The 24,059-nt window shown below is 38.8% G+C and overlaps 1 protein-coding gene across 1 annotated transcript in view; it reads right to left on the reverse strand.

The window, feature by feature from the left end:
- LOC119658384 (E3 ubiquitin-protein ligase highwire) overlaps window positions 1-24,059 on the reverse strand; it is a 171,442-nt gene that overhangs the window by 140,352 nt on the left and 7,031 nt on the right. The window contains exons 2-26 of the mRNA XM_038065750.1: window positions 21,868-22,364; window positions 21,237-21,805; window positions 20,993-21,172; window positions 20,799-20,939; window positions 19,999-20,736; window positions 15,513-15,601; window positions 15,363-15,451; window positions 14,817-15,223; window positions 14,565-14,719; window positions 14,274-14,413; window positions 13,776-14,185; window positions 7,223-7,356; window positions 6,995-7,164; window positions 6,253-6,942; window positions 5,989-6,171; window positions 5,803-5,930; window positions 5,277-5,720; window positions 4,881-5,213; window positions 4,646-4,824; window positions 3,797-4,478; window positions 3,484-3,740; window positions 3,123-3,422; window positions 2,919-3,066; window positions 2,754-2,856; window positions 2,545-2,680 (exon numbers count right to left, since the gene is read on the reverse strand). Of these exons, the coding sequence (XP_037921678.1) occupies window positions 2,545-2,680; window positions 2,754-2,856; window positions 2,919-3,066; window positions 3,123-3,422; window positions 3,484-3,740; window positions 3,797-4,478; window positions 4,646-4,824; window positions 4,881-5,213; window positions 5,277-5,720; window positions 5,803-5,930; window positions 5,989-6,171; window positions 6,253-6,942; window positions 6,995-7,164; window positions 7,223-7,356; window positions 13,776-14,185; window positions 14,274-14,413; window positions 14,565-14,719; window positions 14,817-15,223; window positions 15,363-15,451; window positions 15,513-15,601; window positions 19,999-20,736; window positions 20,799-20,939; window positions 20,993-21,172; window positions 21,237-21,805; window positions 21,868-22,364 (7,302 nt within the window). The remainder of the gene's footprint in view (window positions 1-2,544; window positions 2,681-2,753; window positions 2,857-2,918; window positions 3,067-3,122; window positions 3,423-3,483; window positions 3,741-3,796; window positions 4,479-4,645; window positions 4,825-4,880; window positions 5,214-5,276; window positions 5,721-5,802; window positions 5,931-5,988; window positions 6,172-6,252; window positions 6,943-6,994; window positions 7,165-7,222; window positions 7,357-13,775; window positions 14,186-14,273; window positions 14,414-14,564; window positions 14,720-14,816; window positions 15,224-15,362; window positions 15,452-15,512; window positions 15,602-19,998; window positions 20,737-20,798; window positions 20,940-20,992; window positions 21,173-21,236; window positions 21,806-21,867; window positions 22,365-24,059) is intronic.

Consider the following 24,059-nt stretch of genomic DNA (forward strand, 5'->3'; position numbering starts at 1 on the left):
AATCCAGCCAATGCGGTTTTTTTAATTTTTAAAATGTGGTGAATGGTAGAACTGAGAAGAACCTCGCGACCCCCCTTGTGACCCGTATGATCACTTCTTACCATTTTCTGATTTTTTCAACTCTTTGATGCACATAAATTACACATTTTTAATTATGTTCTTAAAAGTCTGCTAGCAAGTGTTGAGAGGAATGGTAATTGAAGTGCCTGTATCACCCGGAATGATATACATACGTATATCAAAAATAATAATGAATAACTTCAAAAGCCAATTTCTCTAATCAGATAGACTATTTACTGAAGGCACTTGACTTCTTCTTCAACCTAGCTCAAAATATAATACGTAGCCCAAAATCATTCGCATTCGAAGGCTTGTGTTTCGCACTTCGATGGAATGCTTCCTGTCATTAGATAGCGATTCTTCATTAATTTATTGAATCGGAAATTATACCGAGTAGTTCTGATATTTGGAACAATAGAGGAGAAGTGCGAAGTGATCATTTCTTTCACGGACTCATTCTCAGACGCGACTCGACCCGAAAATCTGGAAAAAAAATACTAAGCTGCCACTATATGTTAAGGTGCCTAGGCTTTATACAGATACGTGATAGCTGTTTCAATAAAGTTAATAATAGTATTTTTTTAATTCGATTAGAACACACACGTCTTGCCTCTAATTCTGACATGCCGCCAATCTCGAAATTGATTTCGGAGGGCATCTCAAAGACTCGGCCGACTAACTTTTTCGCACTCTCCATATCCTTAAAAAAAATAAACGAATTTTCAAAGTTAGCTAACTTAGCGGTATAGTCGGACACTTTCCGCGATTGATTGATGATTTGCACGTTCACTTTCTGTCACATTTTGTATGCGAGGTATAACTCTGCCCTCGTGGTTGATAATACCCAACGCACGCTTCAATTACATTGTCCAAAATTTTTAGTGCTTGTTAAATTTCTCTCTAAAACAAAACTTTATTAAAATGAAAAGTGCTAACTAAAATCAAGCGCTCGTTCTCAGAAAGCACCCAACCGAAAAAAAAAATCATGATGATGCCCCTTATAGCTCAAAATAGGCTCCAACCCGATATCTGAGTTTTGGAGGTTTCACAAAAAGTTGAAAATGGGAGATTACACCGTGAATTTTCGAGATATTTTACTCTTTTATTGCTGTAAGGGAAATAACAACTAGGTTTTGAAAAATTACATTAAATTTACGATAAAAATTGGTTGAAGGTTGGCGTCCTCGATCATGTTAAACCCACGTTACATTGCAGAAACATTGGAGATCAGTCAAAAAAGAGTTTACTTCTACCTAAAGAAAGTTGGATACGTAGGCAAGTTGAATATTTCGGTTTCAACAAATTTTAAAATTTATTGCTGAAAGGTGAAGAAAATGATCCTTTTTTAAAAGAATGGCAACTCGTGATGAGAATTGAACTATTTACAACAATGTAGATCGCAAATAATCTTGTTCCCGACGTGATGATTCGCCTCAAATGTTTTCATAAGCAAAATTCTACAAAGGAAGATCACCCTCTCAGTGATGTGGAATTGGAAGGTGGTGGTGTTCCCATCAAGGAACCGGCAATTAGACAGTTTGAATTTGTCATTTAAAAATTTCATAAAGTTGTGATCCACCTACCACGACAACGCGAAACCACACAAATTTTAGCGACCCATCAAAAATTATTCGAGCTTGGATAGGACGTGTTACCCCATTGACTGATTTATTGTTATAGCGGGTGAATATCAGGATGGTTAGAGCGCTAGGCTGTCTTCAAATCTTATTGGTAGCAGAGGAATTTGTATCGTGACTGGATTTGGGATACCAGTCGAATCTGCTGTGAATTAATACCTGAATCAGATCAGGGTAATATTCATAGGCGAACGGTCGCATTACCTTCTGCAGGGTACCGTAGTTCTGTAATGTACCTTTACGGTCTTGAATGAAGTGCTCTAAAAAGCTTCAAGGCCCTGATCCAACGGATTTGTCGCGGAAACGAGTATTATTATTATAGTGAGTCAAATTTGCCTCTTACGAGTAAATTCATTGCACAGGATGTCGGTAGCATATTAAAGTACTCCGAACGAATAAATGGAAAGTCATGTAAGGAAATATTTTTACATGAGAAATACACAAAACCGTTTATACCGAAAGCACCGAGCTCCTGGTTTTCTATTACGTTTATATTGTTTAAATGACAGTACTTACCTTGGTTTTCTGAGCTCTTAACAGCACAGAAAGTTTTCTCTGTTCCCACAATGTTCACTATTTCACATTATTTCACGAATAATTAATATAAATTTCATTGTAGGTTAGTTTCAAAAACAAAGGAAGGAAACCTTTTATACCTAGACAATTGTTGATGAGGTTCAAATATCTGTATGATCAGTGAATACCTAACAGAATTTGTTGATAACAAAAAAATCCCAAAAGCTTTTAACTAACATCATGTACTTTATATATTTTAGAGATATTAAACGTTTCAAACCAGTCGCTTCACGATTACTATTGAAAATTGAGAAAATAAGTCACCACTTACCCCACTGGAAGATATGAATCAAGCGCTTGGTTAACTGTGAGGACAGAGTCAGATAGAGCAAGTCCTTTTGAAAGAAGTGTAGTATGTGTAGCAATAGTGTCTTCAATACTGGTCAGATCTTCGAAAGATTTATCATCTAAGAAAAAGGAAATGAAATATACATTCAGATCAAAAAAACTGTTCTACCGTCATATTTAGTTGAAACATACCTGGTAAGTTTAAATCTTTCCTCATCAAGTTTGCACTGCACATTCCGCCTAAATAAGCCAATTCGTACTCCAGACGTATTAAACATGAATTGGAGATATTCACCTGCATGATAGAAAATTATTCAATGAGAGTTGTGAGGTTATAACATAATTAGCTTTCTATACCGCTGTAGGATTGTCATAGCCAATAACTAACGCTTTGAAACCAAATTTATTCGCCTGTTGATCTTGTGCGTAAAACGATGCAGTTTCCAATGAAAACTCAATCCGATTCCCAGGTAAGACAAGTGCCTTTTGAGACCAATGCGACGGTCTAAAAAATGTTTGTATATAAATCATAAACGTTCGTCATGAAACGGTTTGTATTACGTGTTATATTTTTTGATTATAGTCCACTCCAAATCTAAATATTTCTCGTTTGTATCCCTTCCATCATCCGGTAGTCGTTCAAAGTAACTGCCAAAAACGCTAGCGTTTTTACAGCTTTGTCTAGTGTAGCACATGTTGTTATCCAAAACGTCTGAATTATAGTCCTCATGCTCTGAATAAGACACGTTTGCATGCGGTTTTAACGGAATTGAAAGGAGAAGATAATCTTCCAATTGTGCTGTTCCGCATTGACTGTCAAATTCCACAGTTATCCATTGGACACATGGGGGAAATTCAACTCTAGAGAGATAATATATATATTTTGTCGTACTTTTAGTTTTTTATAAGAAGATTAAATTACCGGAAAGTATTAACTGATGCACTTCTATATGGATGCTCACTTTCCACTATGCAATAGTGGTTGCTCGTAGTACACATGTCGTACCCAGTGCGTTCAGCATCTTCTGTTTTCTTTTTAATTAAGTCAGCGTTACCTTCCCTTGTGTCATGATTATCGTCTTTTGTGGGATAATTGAACTCCTTGGATGCGTACAGTTGGTTCAAAGCAGCAACGTGCGGAAGTATTTCTTTTATCAAAGACAATACTTGGACGGAACTCTAAACATTTACAAAATTATTTCCAATCTACTTATGGTAATTAAAGAGAAGCTTGCCTTTGGGTCGCTACAAGCAAGTGCTCCAATATGAGCATAAACAGATGGCAGGAGTGTGTGAAACATATTCGACGAATCCATATTGAACAGCTCCAGTAACTGAATAATAGTCAACTGTGTACTCTCCTCTGAGTCACTTTTGCCTAACTCTTTCAAATATCCTTGATTTTCTTGGGTATTGTCCATTCTGTCGTTCCCATTGTATTTTGCGATTCTACCATTTTTGAAAATTTTCTCATTCAAATCCTCCTCAATCAAATCTTTTGGATGTATTTCAGTTGCACCGATTTCTATTTCAAAGTCAAATGGATTTGTGGAACGTTTGTCAAATTTTAGAGTTTCAATTATTCCCTTCGAAAACGATTCGATGCGTTTTGTGATATCACGAGCAGTTGATAGATTCCCATCTTGTGTTACGGAATTACGCGAGTTGTTCGCCCATGTCATATCCAGATGCTCTTCAATAGGAGTGATATTATGTTCGGAGTCAATTGTTTGTGTGTGATTAGAAGAGTTTGGACTTTTGTCGCTTGGAGTGAGAGATGCAGCAAGAGCGTTCCGGGCTGATATTAAAAGCTCTGTGCATTTCTTAGTGATGTCAGTAGCAATTTGGAGCGCCGTATCTCGTGCGGTTATTTCACTTATGTAAGTGGTAGCATGTCCTTCACTTTTAACTGGAGTACTGTGAATGGCGAAAAGATATGAAATCATATTTGGATTTAATTAAAACTATATTTCGGAAAGAACAACAAATTATCACATTTGTAATTTGCTCAACTTTATATTTTAATAGCAAAGGAAGCCAGTCAACACTTACAATTTGCGTAAAGTTTCTATCTAAAAGCTCACCTGTAATATAGAACACACGGTATTTGACCCCTCGTCGGAGTGGTTCCATTGAAACTCAAATCGCATGTGTGAAATGAAAAAATCGTTCCACAAGGGCCTCGGATAGATGGTAACCCCCCATCCCCAGAACAAGTACGTGCTCCCTGCGAGCAAAGCCTCAAGGCGTATCGCGCATTTTCCTGTCGTGTATAGTCCACATAATAAACATTTTCCTAATGAAACCTATTGTTTTTACCTTAATATGCACTGGCCTTTCGAATTTTATTTCTGCCATATCATTCTGCACGATGTCTTGATCATACGAACCCGACACCGACTCTAATGTTTCCCATTTATGGTGTGACTGTGGATCGACTGTGTTATCATAGAGAAGCTCCAATTGATATTCGTAACTCCCTGATCCAGAATAAACCATTGCTCCTGCAATAGCTATTCCTGGTCTATCAACAGAAAATGCAATAGCATCGGGTCCGAAATTTCCAGTATTCCAAGTGCGGCTTGTATCACAACGGGCGAATCGACTTCCAGTAGAATGTAAGATTCGTGGTGGCATGAAAGTTGCGTCAAACTGTGGAAATCAGGAGAAAGTTTGAGAGTGAAGCAAGAAGCAAGTGCATAACATAAAACTTACATCATCTGACGATGTGTGGTAAACTATTTCCGCCAAAACCTTTGCTAACAGTTGAGAACAATTATCAATCAATCCTTGATTTATATCTCTTTCCAATTTAGATTCATTGAAATTGCAGCTGCGGTTGTAGATATTTTCTATTTTAACTTTTATGGGGCTAGAGATAATATCGAGCAGACGAATGAGAACGTCTTTGAATGTCCACGAATTGCTAAGGAAATCGATTTTCTCTTTCTGTGTCCGATAGATCATTTGCTCAACAAGAATTGGATATTGATGATTCTCGGTACTGGATAACATTGGTAGGCCAGCATTATCGCTGGGGCTTATGATAGATTGTCGCTCATTGCCTGGTGTCAGAAGAGAAAAAGTCGAACGCAGTTTTACGGTAGGATTGCAAAGACCAGCTAGAATGGCACTGAGTAGCCGCGAGTGCATGATACCCTGGAAATGTATTTTGTAAATAAACTCGGAACCCACATCATAGGCTAACTAGTAATAAGTTTGATTATTAACCCTAAGTTACCTTATCCATTTGTGATAACAAATCGCAAAGACAATTCCATTTCAACGAGGATGTTGGATAAAAAGCATCAAAACAAGCGACAAAGCTCGTGTGACACTCATCCAAAATTTCCACTGCCATTTTGTAACCTTAAGACAAAATATCTTATATATACCTGCTCCTAGGAAATTGCTGGAATCATCTTACCCTCTTCAGTGGTCACATCTTTGAATACATCATCGCACAAAATCTGTATTAACATAGCTCTTACGTTTCCAATGCGCTCTGCCAACTGAATGTTTTCCATATTTGACTTACGAGTTGGCGTCGGTAACTCATTGGGACCTATAAAGACTCGAGGGGCGCTCGGTAAGTTTTTGGAGATATTATCTTTATGTTCCAAAAGAAAAAAATGCAATTAGTTCGGTAAAAAAGAATGGTAAATTAGCATAACTTTCTAATTCTACTTACACGTTTGAGTATTTATATCGCTGGACTTCTTAGCCATAGACTTAAGTAATTTTTGCGGATATATTTCATTGCTGTACTTTCGCAGTAGCCTCAAAGACGACTTGTTCACATAAACCAAATGGTCCAATGTGTTTTTAACCTGCAACACTTTTGCTTTATCCCTTTGGTCTCGCAGACTGCTCTTGAAGGTCTCCCACGACCAATTCAACAAAAGTACAAGACTATCGAAACATTCTTTGGTGACGGTATTTGCAAACGATTTCGATATTTTATGTACTGGATCGATATCAACCGGAAGAGGTGTTTGTTTTGCTTCTGGCGTTATGAGTCGGTATATAATTGAAGGAATCTGACCAGAGTTTACGTCCGTACCATTATTAGCTTTCTTCGACGATTTAAAGTTGAAAACAATTTGATCTTCCGTAGTTACTGTACTTTGGCCAGACGACCCACAATCAGAAGAAGGACCAGCAATACGAGCCCATACCAAATACCAATGCAAAGCTGTTGCACAAACGGGTTTCGGAAGCATAATATGATACTTATTGCGTGCTGGACATTCATACGGCACATCTTTCGTTTCAGATATCAAAATCCCATCTTTTTCATAGTTTCCTCCATCGATTCCCAAATCATACAATTTTAGTTTGCAAGTGTATTCACCTCTGCCGCCAAACATTCCAAAACCACCTGAAATAGACCTATGAATTCCAATATTCCTTGAAATAATTTAATAGCGTACAGATCATAACATCTGTATCAACCATGAAGCGTATGGCTTCGACACTGTGCCCGGAATATCCCCAACCCCCTCCGAAATTCTCAAATCGATTGACAATCTGATATTCGCTCGATTGTGACTCTTTGGTGAGATTTGTCTGTTGAGGAGCAATTTGTTCGAAGCAATTTGGTCTAAAAAAAATAAGTTGTTCAAATCTCGTAGGAATTGATCAATATATGGTATTTGTACATAGCATCCTGTGTCGACGTTAAAATATCCAAACAAGCTAATAAGTTTAGTGATGCTTGCAATCGAGTTACGTTGCTGTCGCTTTTTTGTGACAGAGCGAGTTCAGGCGATAAAATGGCTCGAAAATTTGAATCCTGAAATAGAATATAAAGTTTTTCAAATGTTTTTTTAGTTATCCTCAGCATCAGTAGTCAGTGATAGGAAATTCATTTGATGATAACAATAATTATAATAATAATCGTTGGCGCAACAATCCATATTGGATCAGGGCCTTGAAGTGTGTTAGAGCACTTCATTCAAGACCGTAACGGTACACTAGGAGGCAATGTGGTCAGCATTGCGCTCAACTCGCGCTCGATTAATAAGAGCGAATCAAACTTCGCCAATAACAACAATTTTATTTTAACCCCGGAAAATATGTTATATTACCACATTCATAAAACAATAAAGTCATTTAGGCACTCTTTAAATATTTTGAACTAAAAAAGATATCCCAAGAAAGAATTTCAATATAAAAATAAAGAGTAGAACCAACCGATGATCAATAAAATCGGCTAATCACTTTTCTTGAGCTTGATCGGGATGGAGTGGAGAATCATAGCTACTTCAGTTGGCCTTTAGTTCCCTTTCTTCTATTTGGATATTCCGGCCCATTTTAGATAGTAAGTTCTCATCAGCACAGATTATGTGATCACAACATCGAAGGCGCCTCTCTCACAACTTCTCACGATAGATGTAATGATCGTGAATATCCTCATTTCAGACGTAAATTAATATATTACGGCACTAACCCAGTACAACATTTTCGTCTCCATTATCGCGAGGCAACGTTAATTGTCTTCGGTGGGCGGCCAATGCTCAGAATCATGCAGGGCGAACGACATTGTGATGCTAAAGACACCAATTGCGGAGCAGAACTTTATTTAGATTGTGCTGATGCATGAAGCGATTTCATGGCATATTTCACCAATGGCTTACAAGTTTTCGTCAGGTCGATGTAATAACAATGATAGTTTCTGTTTTATTCAGATTCAGTCGGGGACCCTACCGCATGAGACGATCATTCTACTTTTAAACGTACTGCTCGAGATCACCTTTGTTGTACGACGCTAGGGAAGTATCATTTTTATAGAGCAGTATGTAAAGCACTAAACTTTGTATAGTCTGAAGGACAGTGTCCATGACAAGAATAAAAAGCAAGGGCGATAGGACACTTCCTTTGTGTACACTGACAGAGACTCGGAGCAGTTTTGATATACATGCCATACTTCGAACTTTATTCTATCAATCGCGACAGAACAGTTTCCACCAGTGTATGAGTTTCTCTGGTACTAGAGGTTGTGCCAAGCAAAAGTTTAATTGAAACGCAGCCTAAAGTAAATCTCCCCCTCCCACCATGAAAAGGCAAAACCAAAACAACAGGAGGTATCTTTATGAATAAATTGTTAGACACGATAATACATAGCAGGGGCATTGAACCGACCTTCGCTACAAGGCGGCGGAAAGAGGTAACTGACATTGCCTTCCCTACTGCTTGAATCGCTCCCAACACGCTACGATGGCAATAGGTAAAATTGATAATACAGAGAATATGTATAGCAATCTATCAACACAAACTGGAAGCGCTTTAATCTAAATTTATCAATTAAGATGGAGCGCAAGGGGGATTAGCAACACCATATATGACATTGAAACTATTGTGGTCAAGCTAAACAAGGAAATAACTACCTCGTTTGAGGAAGACTAATAAAGAAACGTCACCGCACAAAATGTAGTTGACGAAACTATAATCTGTAATACTCACAGTAGAAAACACGTCGACTATTCAGTAGGGCAAACACGGCAGGACGGTAAGAGGAATATAACCAAACACCTACCCAGACGAAGAAAGCCAAGAGGGACTCGTGCAGAAGATTCTAGGAGAAAATGGAATAGCCCCGATGCAGCATAGACAAACATCAGAAAGGAAATCCTCCTAAGAACCGACTTTCCAGGTTCTGAAATTAGATAAGTGGCGATAATCAGTTCGATGAAACAGCTCTGAACAATAGGTTCCCCAGACAACTATGATAAAAACTTGTCAATTTGATGATGACATTGAATAAAATGAAATAGGCGACAAACTCATTTGAAATGTATAAATAACCTGATCTAGATGGATTCTCCTCCTACTCTTGTAATAATGGATTCGTGAACTATATACCGACGGTTTCTAGGCTGACTAGATTAACCTTTCTAGAAAACCCCAGGCTGAAGCACATAAGCCAGTAAGTCTTACCTCTTTCCTAGTCATGTTTATCAATTGGGGAAAGGCACTACATCAACTGGTATCGAAGATTGAGACCGCAACTACGAAGAGATGGCTATCATAGTCCTGATTGATATCGCAGGGGAATCGACAACACCTTCTTTGGATCATATATGAATATATGGATCAGGGCCGCATATAGAACGCACAATATATAAACTAGAATCGTTGCTGGAAGGTAGGCTGGTTATCTATATGGACTGCCCAAGGGAAAAGTCCTATCAGCTCTCTATCTGGACGAGATTAGTCGTAATCTTACTAAACGAAGCGAAATATCATGCACAAAGGTATGCTAATGACATCAGTTTACTTATATTGGGATAATTCCTCCAAACAAGGTGAAGTGATCAGGAGAATCTCACGATAAATCCAAACAAGACCAGTCTCTTAGCTACCACGGTGAATGAAGCAAAATATCTGGGTGTAATTCTAGATAAGAGGACAAATTGGAACAAAATTCGTTCCACTCCCCGTCTCACTTGAACCTCGTAACAAAATAAGAAGAGAGGCTTTCAGTGTACAAGCTTCAATTGAGTGGCATGTGAGCGGCTTGGTATACGATCATATCAGAATCACCAACATTATCACAAACCCAACACTGAAGATAGGTAGTGATTTTATGTCACTCAAATGCGGCTTTGAGTCCAAAGTCGAAATGATAACAATCTGAGAAATCACATAATGTGGTACAATAAGGAAATACATGGAAAGAACCTGACTTAAAAATACTATCATTTTTTGGGTGGAGTTGAATGCAATAAACCTGCATGTCAGGAATTTCAAATTTGCTAAAATCCGTATTCTTCCTGACAGTCGGGTGGCATTACAAGCCATTGCTCATACCAAATCAGATGTAAACTGGTATGAGGAAACCAACAAAACTTGAAAGTCTGACTGCCAGAAACGAGACAATATTTAAATAGAGAGCGGGCCATAACGGTATTGCCTGTGGGAAGCGGTCGTGGGCAGATATACTTGCAAAAAATGGTAATCAAACACGATTTGTGGAACCGGAGCCTGTATTTTTAGGCACCAAAGCCAAAGCTATGAAAACCATGCAAGAACATCAGCACAGGATGGCAGGAGCCATACCATGAAGGCAAAACAACCTCTCATATCTTATTGGACTGTCCCGACTGTCTCACTGGACCCGTCCACCATGGAAATAATGAATTCTGAGGAAAGCTCGCTTAGGGGCGCCTAGTGATTTATTTTCTAGCCTCACGACTTGGCCGTAACTTTTCACATAGGCGAATTTTGGTAGGCCACACAGTAAACCAATAGACTGTAATCTGGGGCAACATAGCCCTACCCTGTAAAACGGACCTCCAACCAAACATCCAAACCCCAATCAAATCAAACTGAAGGATCTTTCACCACTCCAATACAAATGCAAGAATTGCTAATCGCCGTGAGGTGATATGGCAGCTATCCTTAGTTTTACAGGGTAAGCTAGCATTATATATAATAGCATACGTACAAGTGTACAGTTAGTTCGAAAATTGCCGATTGCGCTAACCCTTCACGTTGCAGAGGGCTTCATCAATTATACTAAAAGAAATGTCTATCAAAGCATGGTAGCATATGCTAGTTTAGCTGTGGTAAGACGAAAACAGGAGGTTTAATTTTCAAAAAATATTAGGAAAGTATGTCATGACCAATCCTTCCAAAGAAAGAGAACGGGCTAAAAAGGGGAGCTAGTTCTTTAGTGTGACATAGGCATTTATCAGCAAATGGACTAGTAGTAGCTGAGGGGATATACAATATCGACGAAGAAATAGGGAAACGTAAAAGAGAGAAAGACTAAGAAACACGAGGATAAGATGATTAATAATAATAATCGTTGGCGCAACAATCCAATTGGGTCATTGAAGTACGTTAGAGCACTTCATTCTAGACCGATAAGATGAGTGCCAGTTAGTTTCGGGCCGAAGATACAATCACAGGTAAGTCTGTTTGGCAAAGCAATGAAGCCTGCATGATATACGGAAATTGAAACATTACTCCATCGCACTATAAAACCTGCGAAGGTCTACGTTTATGAATGGTTCTCGAAGTGTTGATTCGGAAAATGAATCTGCTTCACCGAAATCTCGAACATAAAATTATGGGGTTGACATAGTCTCCCCGCCATAGCGCGTCAACCACATCTATGCGCCCTCGCTGCCAGTTGTAGGTAATGCGCTTTAGTTCCCTTCACCATCTTCCTAGGAGCATACACTCCTTCTTTGCTGTTCTGTGCCACTAGTTCTAGGGCGACTTATTCGTCAGCCACTCTAGGGTAATGGGTTCTATTGAATAAAATAACCAGCAATGGAGTTTTTGTCCTTCTTTAATGTGGGACCCTTTCACTGCCACTTTCGGTTTTTGATTAACACGTCTTAGGGCAAAATACTTCAATAATACTTCGCAAACATGAATTGGTGAAAGCTTGGACCTTTTGAGTACGGTGGCCATAACTTTCCACTTTACATAATATCACAGAAAAAACACTGGCTTTGAAAACAGGGTCAACTTGATGTTAGCATTGAGATAGTTGCATTTCAAAATTTTGGACAAAACATCGAAGGCGGATTTAGCACGTACAAATAGCACTTCACATATATACGAATTAATCAATGATGTTGTGCCCATTACAGGGGAAATCACATTTGAAGGTTTTCAGAATCGACATTTTTTTTACATAAATCGTTAACTTAGCTGTCACAAAATATCCTGCAAAAATTTCAAAACGAAATTCGTAGAGGGACACATTTTATGAGCGAGGAATCAAATGCTTATCAGGCACAGGCTCAGGCTCGAGCGCTCAGGATGTTATCGCTTCATGTTGTTTCGTAATCTTGTAGCGCAATGTAAATAGCGTATTTATAATACTTGGCGTTAGTCCTTCCTACAAGTTTATTTGGATTTATTGTAACTGAATTTTGCTTGTTATTACGAGTGATAAATGTCTTCTCATTTGAAAGGCAACTTTTCAAATAATTTTATTTCAAACGCGTTCTTCTCAAAATGAAGCTTTTCCCATTTGCGGGAATTCTAATTTAAAAAGTAATTAACCGATCATTATTAAATTTGAAAGTATAATTCTTTATAAAATTACCAAGAATGTGAACCATCATTTGGGATGATATATTTTTAAGGGTGTTTTTCCATTATTTGTAAAAAATCCGCATTGATGTTCATATTCCTATAAAATAAATTAGTAACCTAAATGACTCGATGAGAGAACAAGCAGATATCATCACCGTAGTCGAGGTGTTTGAGAAAATATATAATGATATAATGCATTGAATTCCTCTATTTCCTCCAGCCAAGGCATCATAAAGCACGTCACCGATAACGAGAAGAAAAAGTGTCGGTGGCAAGATGCAACTCTGCCGGACTCTAATTCGGTACAAGAGGATTTAGAGCCAAAACTAGCCTACTCTCTGTCGGTCAAGTTTTCGATGTGTTTCTTCATGCATTCCAGGATGATTTTAGCTAATGTCTTCACGACTATAAGCAGCGCTCAAATATTCCTCCAGTTGCAAGACGGTTGTGCTTCTTCGGAATGTTAATGATCATCTTCTTCTTCCACTGAATAGAACAAATTTCAAGTTCCCAGTACTTTTAACTCCCATTAGGAACGGCACGGAAGAGTTTCGCAAGAATACCGCCACGACCGGCGGCTTTAGTCCTTTTGAGTGCGTTAATGGCAGTTATAATTTCGTGTCTACTTGGAGGAGCAGCCCGTATCCGCATGTTATAGCGGCTATCATCCGACGAGTCAACCTGTTTCACCAAAATCTTAAACCCAGAATTGATGGTGCAATTACATCAATCGGATTCCCTGATTTCCTATTCATTTACTTATTATATGGAAAAGAAAGAAAGATAATTGAATATGGTCCGTTATACGAAGGTATGAGAATCTGAATTCTTGGATTTAAACAAAGTACATAATTGCCAAAAAACTAGATTAGTCGTAAAGCGCTGTTTGCGAAAGCGCAAATATGAATTAACGAGAAAGAACCCATCTCATTTTACCTAACTGGCCTACGTTTGTCGCCTTGATTGATAGGGGCGCAATATAGTTTGAACCAAATTTTCTATTGCTATAACTGTCACGACATCAATTAATCCCTAAAGTACTTTTATAAGGAATCAACTTTTCCCTTTACACATTCAAATTTCTCTTGGTATTATATTTGCTCAGCAACCAAAATGAATTGTTCTTGTAACATTTATCAGTACCTAAACACTCACCTCACATTCCTGAATTTGACTTGCAACAACATTATGACACAAAATCTTCCTTGCCCCACCATCAAAAACCCACAAAACATTAAAATGAGAATCCAATGCAAAAGCTATTTGTGGGCATGCTTTCTCGGGTGGTGATTTGTGATCTTGTCGTCTACGCTTTCTCTGCTCTGCCAAACTATTCTGGTTTTCTTGTAATTCAAAGATTTGATTGCGGATTTCATGAGCACTGCGCGACATTTGATCCTGATTCATATTCGCGTTGATATTCTGATTGATTTCCGGCATCGAACAGGCATTAGCTTGGATTATTCGAACGAAATTCACTTGATTACGATAGTGTGCGGTACAATTTCCATCGCGACGATTTATGGTAAGAATGTGGAATGATAATGAGATAGTTGGAATGAGCACTGGAACAAGAAAATAGAGAAAGTTATAGAGGAGTAAAAAACGGTATATATAGAGGAGTAAAAAACGGTGAGGAAATTGTTAACATACAAATTGTCTTCTTATCGGCGACAATGGTAACTTTTGGCAACATCTGGGGTGTAATTAACGACTCATCGATCTTTATGAAAGTTTGATCACCACTTGCGCCAATCCATGTGGCTTTTTTGCCAAAGCTTGGTCCCAGACCACTGGAAAAAAATATTTTAAACGTGATATAAGTTTTAGTGTTAGTAACATATGTAACGAAAATCAGTTCGGTACCAAGAAACTAACCAAAATCAAATAATAATAACATGCTAACGGGAAAAATCTGACTCATAAAAGTGTTTAATAACTTACAACACAGTCCCAGGAGCACAATTCCACAGGAATTTCTGACGCTGTGCAAGAATAGTTGACGCAACATTTTCTTTTGAACCACTTTCATCTTTCGATGAATCGTCTTGAACCGTACTCTTATGAAAATCATTTGGAAGGCGACCCAGTTGCCCTTTCTATAAAGTAAATGCAGAAAATGTATAATTTAATGACCAGAAAGGTAAATATTTTAACGGTAAGTGGGAACTACAATTGAATGTCACCCAGGCTTACCTGATAATTTCCAAAAGTGTACACAATTCCTTTTGAAGTCAGCAGCACGGTATGATTACTCCCCGCTGCAATCTGACTGATTTGACCCTGGACTTTTACTTGAAAAGGACCCATTACTGGCTGTAGATCGCCAGTCCCCAATTGTCCGTACTGATTGCTTCCAAACGTGTACACTTCTCCTGCCAACGTTAGAATTACAGTATGATGCAATCCACAGGCAATTTGCACAACAGGACTAGATGTTGGTAGAGAAACTTTTTGTGGTGAAAGCGGTGCAACGCGGGGTGTGTCACGTTCAACATCTGAGGGCGGATTATTTTCCTCGACTTTTTTGTCTTTCTTCCTTAAAATTAAACTCTTCGAACGTTGACGATTCAACAGTGTAATTTGTTTAGAATCTTTGGTACCTGTTAACAAAATTGGTAAAAAATCTCATATAAGATAATGCTGCAGCTACAGGGCGTGAAAGAACAAATTGATATAATTTCTAATTAGACGAGTAAAATTTGTAAATAAGAAAATTGACATTCTTTCTATTCTCCTCACCATTTATTTCGCCTTCCTGCATAGAAATGCATGATGAACATGCTCCACATTTCGAACAACCAGCATCACCATGACCACAAGGACATAATCTATACAAAAAAATACGAATCAATTAAATGAACTATCTTCTTTATCATAACTGACACTTACGATCCCGCAACCCGCTCTTCCATTGAAACATTCAATGAGGACACACACGATATATTGTAACCTGTACATTCCTTACATACAGAACAAACCTACAAACAAGAATAACAACAAAATTTAATCATTTCTAAAGTATAAAAATTAACTAAGATAATGCTAACTACAGTTTTGCCTGAGGACCGCCTCACACCGAAATCCTGATCATCTGAGCAAATGAAATGTGAAGGCGTAGGAATCAGTCAATCGACATACATATGAATGAAGAGATACACACTTATCTTCGAGCTCTTACATGTTCATATATTAATGATGAATAATTAAAATAAAACTTTACAATGCATATATTTACTTGAAATATGTGAAAAATGAGAGCACCACTGGTACATCAAGAACTTAGTTTTATTCAGATTTGCTGCATAATTTGTTTACATTTGGTGGGAAGATATCATAGACTGCCATTACGTTTGTGGTTCGATTAGATATCAAGTGAAATCTCTAGTGATGTCTATCCAGGAGAACTTTATTCAATCCAATATCCGAAAGTTGTCGGCTTTTTCGATCTCAATCACTGTCACTCAATAACGCTTGAATATGAATTACAGTGTAGCCTCAAACGTGTAGTGTATCTTTAGAGGCTGATATCACTGACTCTACACTTCTTTATGAACCATCGGCCAGGCAGATTATGCTTGGATCTTAGATGCTCTGTAGTTTCCCTTCGGCCTTGTCCAAAAAAACAAGAGTATGAGATGGGAAGGTCTCAAAAAATCGACAAATTATTACGAAACCCAAAGTTCAGAAGATTCGTATAGCATCAATTTTCCGTGACTATCTAAATGAGTTGTAAATAGTATCCGAAGCACCTCAAAAAGCGGCTCACAGATAACAAATCAAAGTGAAAGTCTATCCCTCAACTTCATACCTAAAGTAAGGTGGCTTTTCTCAGCTACTGAGCGAACTGCTTTCTGGCAACTCTTATTATTAATGAAATTGCTCCCGAAAAGTTAAGTCAGAAATTTACAAGATGCATTAAATTCACAACACAGCCCTCCGCAACACCTATAAGAGAGAAATCGACGCCGCAATAACCGCAGTCATTAGAGATCCTGGAGATGAAGCATCAACAAATGATCTTCACAATCACCTGAAGAACGTTATTATAAATACGGCCACAAATATACAGGGTGCGGCAGCATAACGCCCTTTTTTAAAATGCGCGCCACTCAGTTAGTTGATGTCATAGCGGAGCGCTGGTGGTCTGGTTCAAGAGAGGATACGGTAAAGTTTTGTCCCGACACGGTTCAGTCGCCATCATGCGTTGGAATAGTGAGGAGCGTGTCTTTGCCGTTGAGGTTTACTTTTCAAGCGGATGTTCGGTTATTGCAACACAGCGTGCATTTCGGAATCGCTTTAACTTAGCCCCGTTGGCTCCCATCCCAGACCGCAAATCAATTGTTACATGGGTCACTACATTCAGAGAAACTGCAAGTGCGACAAAAGGAAGAACTGGAGTCCCTCGGCCCGTTAGATCACCTGAGAACATTGAAGCAGTGAGAGCGTCAATGTTGCGATCGCCACGGCGTTCTGCGCGCAAACACGCATCTGCCCTTTGACTATCCGATCGTTCTGTGAGAAGAATTCTTCGTGATGATCTTCATTTTCATCCCTATAAGATGGCGATAGTGCAGAAACTTTCAGAACGTGACTTCAGTTCTCGGATGAACGCGTGTGAGCTTCTTCTTGATGTCGTTCCCGAGGGTGCTATTGTTTTTTTAGCGATGAATCCCATTTTCATGTGTGTGGGTCGGTTAACAAACAAAACATGCGCTACTGGGCTGACAGCAACACTCGAGAATTGCATCAAAAGCCTTTGATTTCACCCAAAGTCACAGTGTGGTGTGCAATTTCCTCAGCAAGACGGTGCAATAGCACACACTTCAAGAGCATCGATGGCGGTTTTGAGTGAACACTTTCCAGAGCGCCTTATCTCAATTAGAGACGATTTGGAATGGCCGGCACGCTCTCCCGATCTGTCCGCTTGTGATTTTTTTCTATGGGGTTTTTTGAAATCCCGTGTTTATGTGAACCGTCCAAGAACCCTACATGATTTGAAGACCAACATCCAAGAAGAAATTGCCAACATAACACCTGCTATGCTAACAAGAGTCATGACAAACGCCAGAAATCGGTTTACGCAATGTATGGAGAATGGGGGACGTCACCTAACAGATTTCATCTTCAAAACAATGTAAATAAAAGCTTTAGACATGTACCTACATTATAAAAAATAAATAAATATTTTCCGATGCATACAATAGTTTTTATTGAGTTCTGAAAAAAGGATGTTATGCTGCCACACCCTGTACTTGGCGCCAGCCGGAAAAAGAGTCGGAACGACTGGTTTGACGATGAATGTAAGCTAGCAACGAAACGGAAGAATGCTGTATACCGAGTAATGCATTCTCAAAGAACGCGAGCACGCGGAATTGGTGGACCTCGGCGCAAAATTGGGATGTCTGGAGTTCCTTATTAAGGCAGGTCTAGACCGAATACCGGTTGTTGGGTCATTGATGATGATTAAATTAGGCAAATAATAAAGTGTGCAAATGATGAAGATACTACAGTATAACATTCTCTTCAAAGTTTTTCGCATACCAAAATAATTATGATATAATTTTGAAATAATAAAAAATTTGTTTTTTCTTTTTCGCTGGTGTAGATATTTATTCTTGCAAATACCAAAGCATTTAGGTCCAACTAGTTGACCTTTAAACTGGTATGGAAATACTTAAATAGACTGAATACACTCGGCTTGCATAATAAGGTTTAGGTACCCTGAGTTCCAGGCCACGTTGGATTAAAGGTAATGGGGCAGCGAATGAGGTGACCAGGAATGTAGCACGAGAACACGCCATTGACGGATGAAGATGAACGACTCAGAGTACTATATTCCAGAGTATTCATGGAGGATACGAACCCAAGTGCTTTCAGGATGGTTTAAAATTCATTAAAAAGAGCGCGAGTATCGTTGTAGGAATACTTACTGGTCATTTCAGACTAAATTATCATCTAGGAAAGCTAGATATATTTACGAAGACTATCTGCAGATTCTGTGAGGAAAGTGAGGAAACCTCATATATGTTGATTCTAGGATACCGTTCGGCATTTGTGCAAATTAAGTTAAGGCACCTGGGAGAGTACTTAATACCATATCCCAAGTTGAAACACTTGGAAATAGGGAATATTAAAATTACTGTCGGTTATATGCTTAGTTATTACAGATTTTGTTTGTTTAAAATCAGCTTTGATACCAGTGTCTAGATAGCTGAATGGTTAGAGCACAAAGCTGTCGTACCGAAGGTCGCGGTTCAAATCTCGCTGCTGGCAGTGGGGGGGGGGGGGGGGGGGGGTAGCTGTGTATGGGTAGCTGAGTCCAATCAGGGTAATAATCTCGGGCGAGCGCAATGCTGACCACATTGCCTCCTACAGTGTATTGTAGTGTACCTTTACGGTCTCGAATGAAGTGCTCTAACACACTCCAATTGGATTGTTGCGCCAACGATTATTATTATTATTTGATACGAGAAACAAGCCTTTGCCACTAAATGTACGCTTTGGCACATCTAGAACGATGTTTTTCATCATCATTAACAATACCACCATAGTTCTTGACAAACCCAAGAAGTCCATGCTCTAGAATAACAGGCAAAACGGACGGTATTTTGACCATTCCGGATCAACGGCCTTTTTTCTTCCTCTGAGAAGCAATCGTACTCTCTTGGCTATCAGATTGTATTCTATTCAGCTCAATGAAGCGATTGAAGAACTCACTGGGCCAGAGTGTTGTATTACAGTTTCTCGCTTTCTGAAGCTACAACGTCCGGTTCTATTGATTTCCCATGTAAGTTACGAACTGTGTGTAAACAGAATAGAGTTCTAAGCTTGCATAATAAGCAATCTCCAAGAGCAATTTGGAGTTAAAATAGTAGCGCAGGGGACCAACAAATTGATGATATTGTGACTTAGGAAACCTTTTAAGGCAATTGGCAGAACATATCGGGCAGTTCGCATACATTAAATCAAATTTTGAAAAAATAAAAGACTAACGTATTCCACAAATAATTGCTATACTAATCAAAGCGAGTCCAAACAAGAGAAGGACCTGCACAACTGATTCATGAAGTATGTTCTTCACGGAACAAAATATATTTTCTTAGCTGAAAAAAAGGAAACGATCCGTAGTTTTTAAAAAAAATGAATCCAATTAGCAGTGTTCTGTTATTTTGCACTATCGAAGAGGCTGAGCAAAAATTATTTATATATGCAAACTGACTTGCCTTTTACACAATTTCCAAAGCAAATTTGAAGTTCATTTCGAAAGATAACATACATATATGTTTTAAACGAACGCTGAGGGCTCAGATAATTGGTTTCTACTTTATTAGGGTACATACATAAACATATATTGTAAAACTGGAAGCGTACTTACCCTGCACTGTCCTTGCACAAGAACATGGTCATCAATGTCACACATATTTGTGAAATCCAACTTGGATTTGCTACCGTTCGTAGCTGTTTCACTCTCAGTAGGATTTGCTTCCCTTTCCTTCGAAAAAGACCTTCCACATTGACCCTTATTATTCAATCCAAACGTGAATAGATGTCCCTTGCTATTAAGAGCAACACAATGAGCCTTTCCCAATGCCACTTTAGTAATATGATGATTCTGAAGGTCAGTAACGAATCCCAATGAATCGCAATGAGCAGTATCCTTTCCAAACATAATCAGCTTTCCAGATTTTGTAACAAATGCAGATGTTCCATTATTACAAGCAGCTTGGGTAATCACGTGGCCATCAATTCTGCTCAACTTTTTCGGTTTGGAGGCTTTTGGTTGCCGTCGATTTTTTGAGCTATCACCATCCTCACCGCGACGGGCAGTGCCCGCGAAATAGACTGTTCCATCATCGTTGACCAGAAGCGCATGGACTCCATCATGTCCAACAGCAATTTGAACGATGTTGGATACTTTTGAAATAATCAACTCCGTCATTTTCATCGTAGGTGTTCGACCAATCGATTTCAATCCCAAAGAGGCAGATTTTCCGTAGTAGTAAATTTTGCCATTTGAAGCGCGAACCAAGCCGAATTCTTTGCCACAAACTATGCTTTGGATTTCTACGTCGTTCGGCAGTTTCGGCTCGAACATATTATATGAAGATTGAATCTGTGCAAATAAATCATTGTATTCGGACTTGCAGTAAATAACTTGAAAAAAGATTGGTTTACCTTTTGAATCTGGTTTTGATTTAAAACCTCATCCTCAAATGCTGCATATCCAAGGGTACGGAACTTTTTGCGAGCTAATTTTAAGGGTAGTTCACTTACTGGATTTCCGTTTGTGTACAGTTGTTTCACAACAAGGGTATCCTGGAAATGAATATTAAACTTTTTATTTAAATTATGCTGACAATTACTCTTACATCTTTGTTAGTGCAGATAGCACTGATTGAGTCCTCATCAGCAAATAGAACATAATTTTGTCCCTCCCGTGCTGGCAATGTTGTAATAGTAACTGACCCAACAACGGCTAAACTGTCGGTGTTAACAACAAGCAGTGAATCATTGCTCCTCTTTGAAAGTCGCTTATAATATAATTTTCCCTGAAAAATCAGTAATTATTAATTTAACCCTCGCTATCGTCTATGAAATTCAATCGTAACTTACCCCACAATATCCAAGCCAACCGGACTTATCCTTCCCGAATCCACTGTTCAAATTATATACGTGACCCTTATACGTTCCATTAAACCCAGTTCCCACCTTTAGTAGACAATTATCTACTAATAGATACAAATACTTTCCGTCTGAAGCCATTGCTGGTTGGGTATTATAATTAATATATGAAGCTAATGCACTTCTCAACGAAAATTCATCAATCAACGAATTTTTTGGTACTCCGTGGGTATGGAACTCAGGTTTAGTTGGCTTGTTCAGAATTGTGCAGATTACAGTCCTTTGAAGTGATGACAAAACCAACGGAAGTTGAATAGTTTGGGAGGACAGTAACTTAGGTGACATGAGAAGAGCCGCTATTGCTTTTAAAATTTTGCCAGTATCACCACGAGCTGCACATAGCCCGATCAGAGCCGAGCAAGCTATAGATGACCAATAGCCCCCAACAAGAGATTTGTCAGGTGTAAGCGAACCATGTAAGCTGGCCAGATCCAGCAACAGATCATAAAGAGGATTTATCAAGTCATCTGGTTCATATTTGAAACTTTCGGGTTGCTGACCTGTAAACCATGAAATATCGGTAAGTTACTTGATTCATTTCCCACTAAAAAGTCAATCAAACCTTGTATAACGTCAAAAAGCGCTTTCAATGCTTTAGTGCACAGATTTGGCTGCACATTGCGCGCATCGGCAATCAACTCAAACAAGCTCCTCAGCCCTGCTTCCACAATTTGTGGCACTTTAATAACAACTTCCTTCTCAGTAGCTTCTTCCGTTTCCGACTCAGCATCGCTATTGGCTTCTTCGCGAATTTTTTTCTCAGTTGCATGACATGGGCAATCGATCAGGTCGTTGTGCTTGCATGTCGTGATGCAAGTATAACAGCAGTTTGATGTTGACTTCTTGTTTACTTTGTTCTGAAACAGAGCATATTTCGTATCGACTTCCAAAACGGCTGATCTTATGGCCGAAAATATTGCAAATTTAGAAATATTCGGCTCAAGCTCGATTTGAGCTACAGAATATGTTGGAAATATTTGATCACTTTGAAGATTCTCATTGCGTTTTTCATTTTTGGCGCTTTGCTTTTCCTTTAAACGTTTGTCGCTGGTATGTTTCCTGAAAAAATAAAGATGAGATTAAAGAATTTTTTATATATATACCTCTTCCGATCAAATTTAAAAAAAAACAATACTTAACGATATTTTGAATTGGTACTAACTAAAATGGAAATTACTTGCGATAGAGCCGAGCACTAAATTCAAAAAGGTATTCTATTTTGTAAAGAGAATCCATTGAACCAAACAGTGCGGCACCCATTAAATTTTAAGGAGGGCGAGGAAGTTTCTTAAACAAAACAGATGTGCAGATATCGGAATGGGATGTATTTTGAGGGCTAAATTTCATATAGTTGCATCTTTGTGATTTTTTTCAGATTTTTCGGTTGGATAGGTTCTGGGAACGAGATCTGTTTCACTTTTTGGGGCAAACATTTTGTGCCCTATCTCGCCTATGTTTTACCCAATATAAGAAAGCTAAGAGGTATACAAGAGAACCAGCATTCCATTTGAAAAACAACTAAAACTGTGCATCATTTCTGTTGAGTGGGTTTGAAGACGTTGGACTCATACAGTAAGTTCATCTTTGGCCTTTTCTCTTATTAACCTTCCAACTATTTAACGACAATTTCAAGATTAGGTATGAACGAACGTAAAAATTCGACAGCATAGCCAAAATGAATCTGGAGAAAAGTTAACAACAGGTGCCACCGACTTTGATGTCATAATTCCTTGCAACCACTATAACGAACGCACAATTAATGACTGATCAACGAGCAATTCGTTTGGCAGAGCTACATATACTACATATCTGAAAAATTAACGATTATTGGCTGTTCAGGTTCGTTCCCGACTACGGTTAGCTTCACTGGAGTGCTGTTTTTGTTCTTCTTCGTTTTTGGGGAGTAATCCGGCGTTATGGAACCGAAGTGCCCATTCGATGAATTGCAGTGGCGTTGCACTACGCCTCTCCTTCAAATATCTTCCCTAACTTTAGGAGGTAACCATGGGGCTTTGCTGCAGCGCTAACTAGTTCCCTTTTACTCATGGAAGTGAAATAGAGGACATTACACAAAATTCGCTTAATGGGACTCCAGAGACATGAAGACAGTATCCAACACGGTTAAGAGTCGGTCAACAGAAGCGACTATTAGATGATGCTCGCTTTCGAGGTTAATTTCAGCGCCTCTATTATTACGCATATCGAGAAGGTAACGGCTAAATCTACTGCTGAAAGTAAAGTGGTCGATCTGATTGCTCATGTGGTGTCGGTCAGATGAAAGTCAACTGACCTTATGACAGGGTCGAACAATGTGCCGCTAATGGCGAGGCGGTGGAAGTCTGTGCTGGTGCATGACACATTACAATTGTGATGCTCATGAACCTGGACCGGAATCTCGCAGTGAAAACTCGGTTCCCAGGTCAAAAGAACGCGCCTTGTGGTAGCTGTGAGAAACAATCCGACACCGGTTTCGCGTCTGCCTCAACTCGACTTCCCAGAGTACAAAAGCAGATTGCCTCAAGAGGGAGAGCAGTACTCCCCAGGGCAGTCTTGACATCAGTACCTCAGTACGTTTTTAAGTTTACAAGTACTGTTCAACAAAAACCGTGATGAAGTTAATATTTGGCAAAATTCGTTCCGCGTTTTGCTGAATGACAGAATGATGGAAAAGTTGAACTGGTAACGGTGCACTGCCTGTTGTCACTTTGAGAAATAGGTCAAAATTCCCGTAAAATCGCAAAAACAAAATTTCAG

This window comes from Hermetia illucens, chromosome 5 (assembly GCF_905115235.1).
Source record: "Hermetia illucens chromosome 5, iHerIll2.2.curated.20191125, whole genome shotgun sequence".
Taxonomy (NCBI): domain Eukaryota; kingdom Metazoa; phylum Arthropoda; class Insecta; order Diptera; family Stratiomyidae; genus Hermetia; species Hermetia illucens.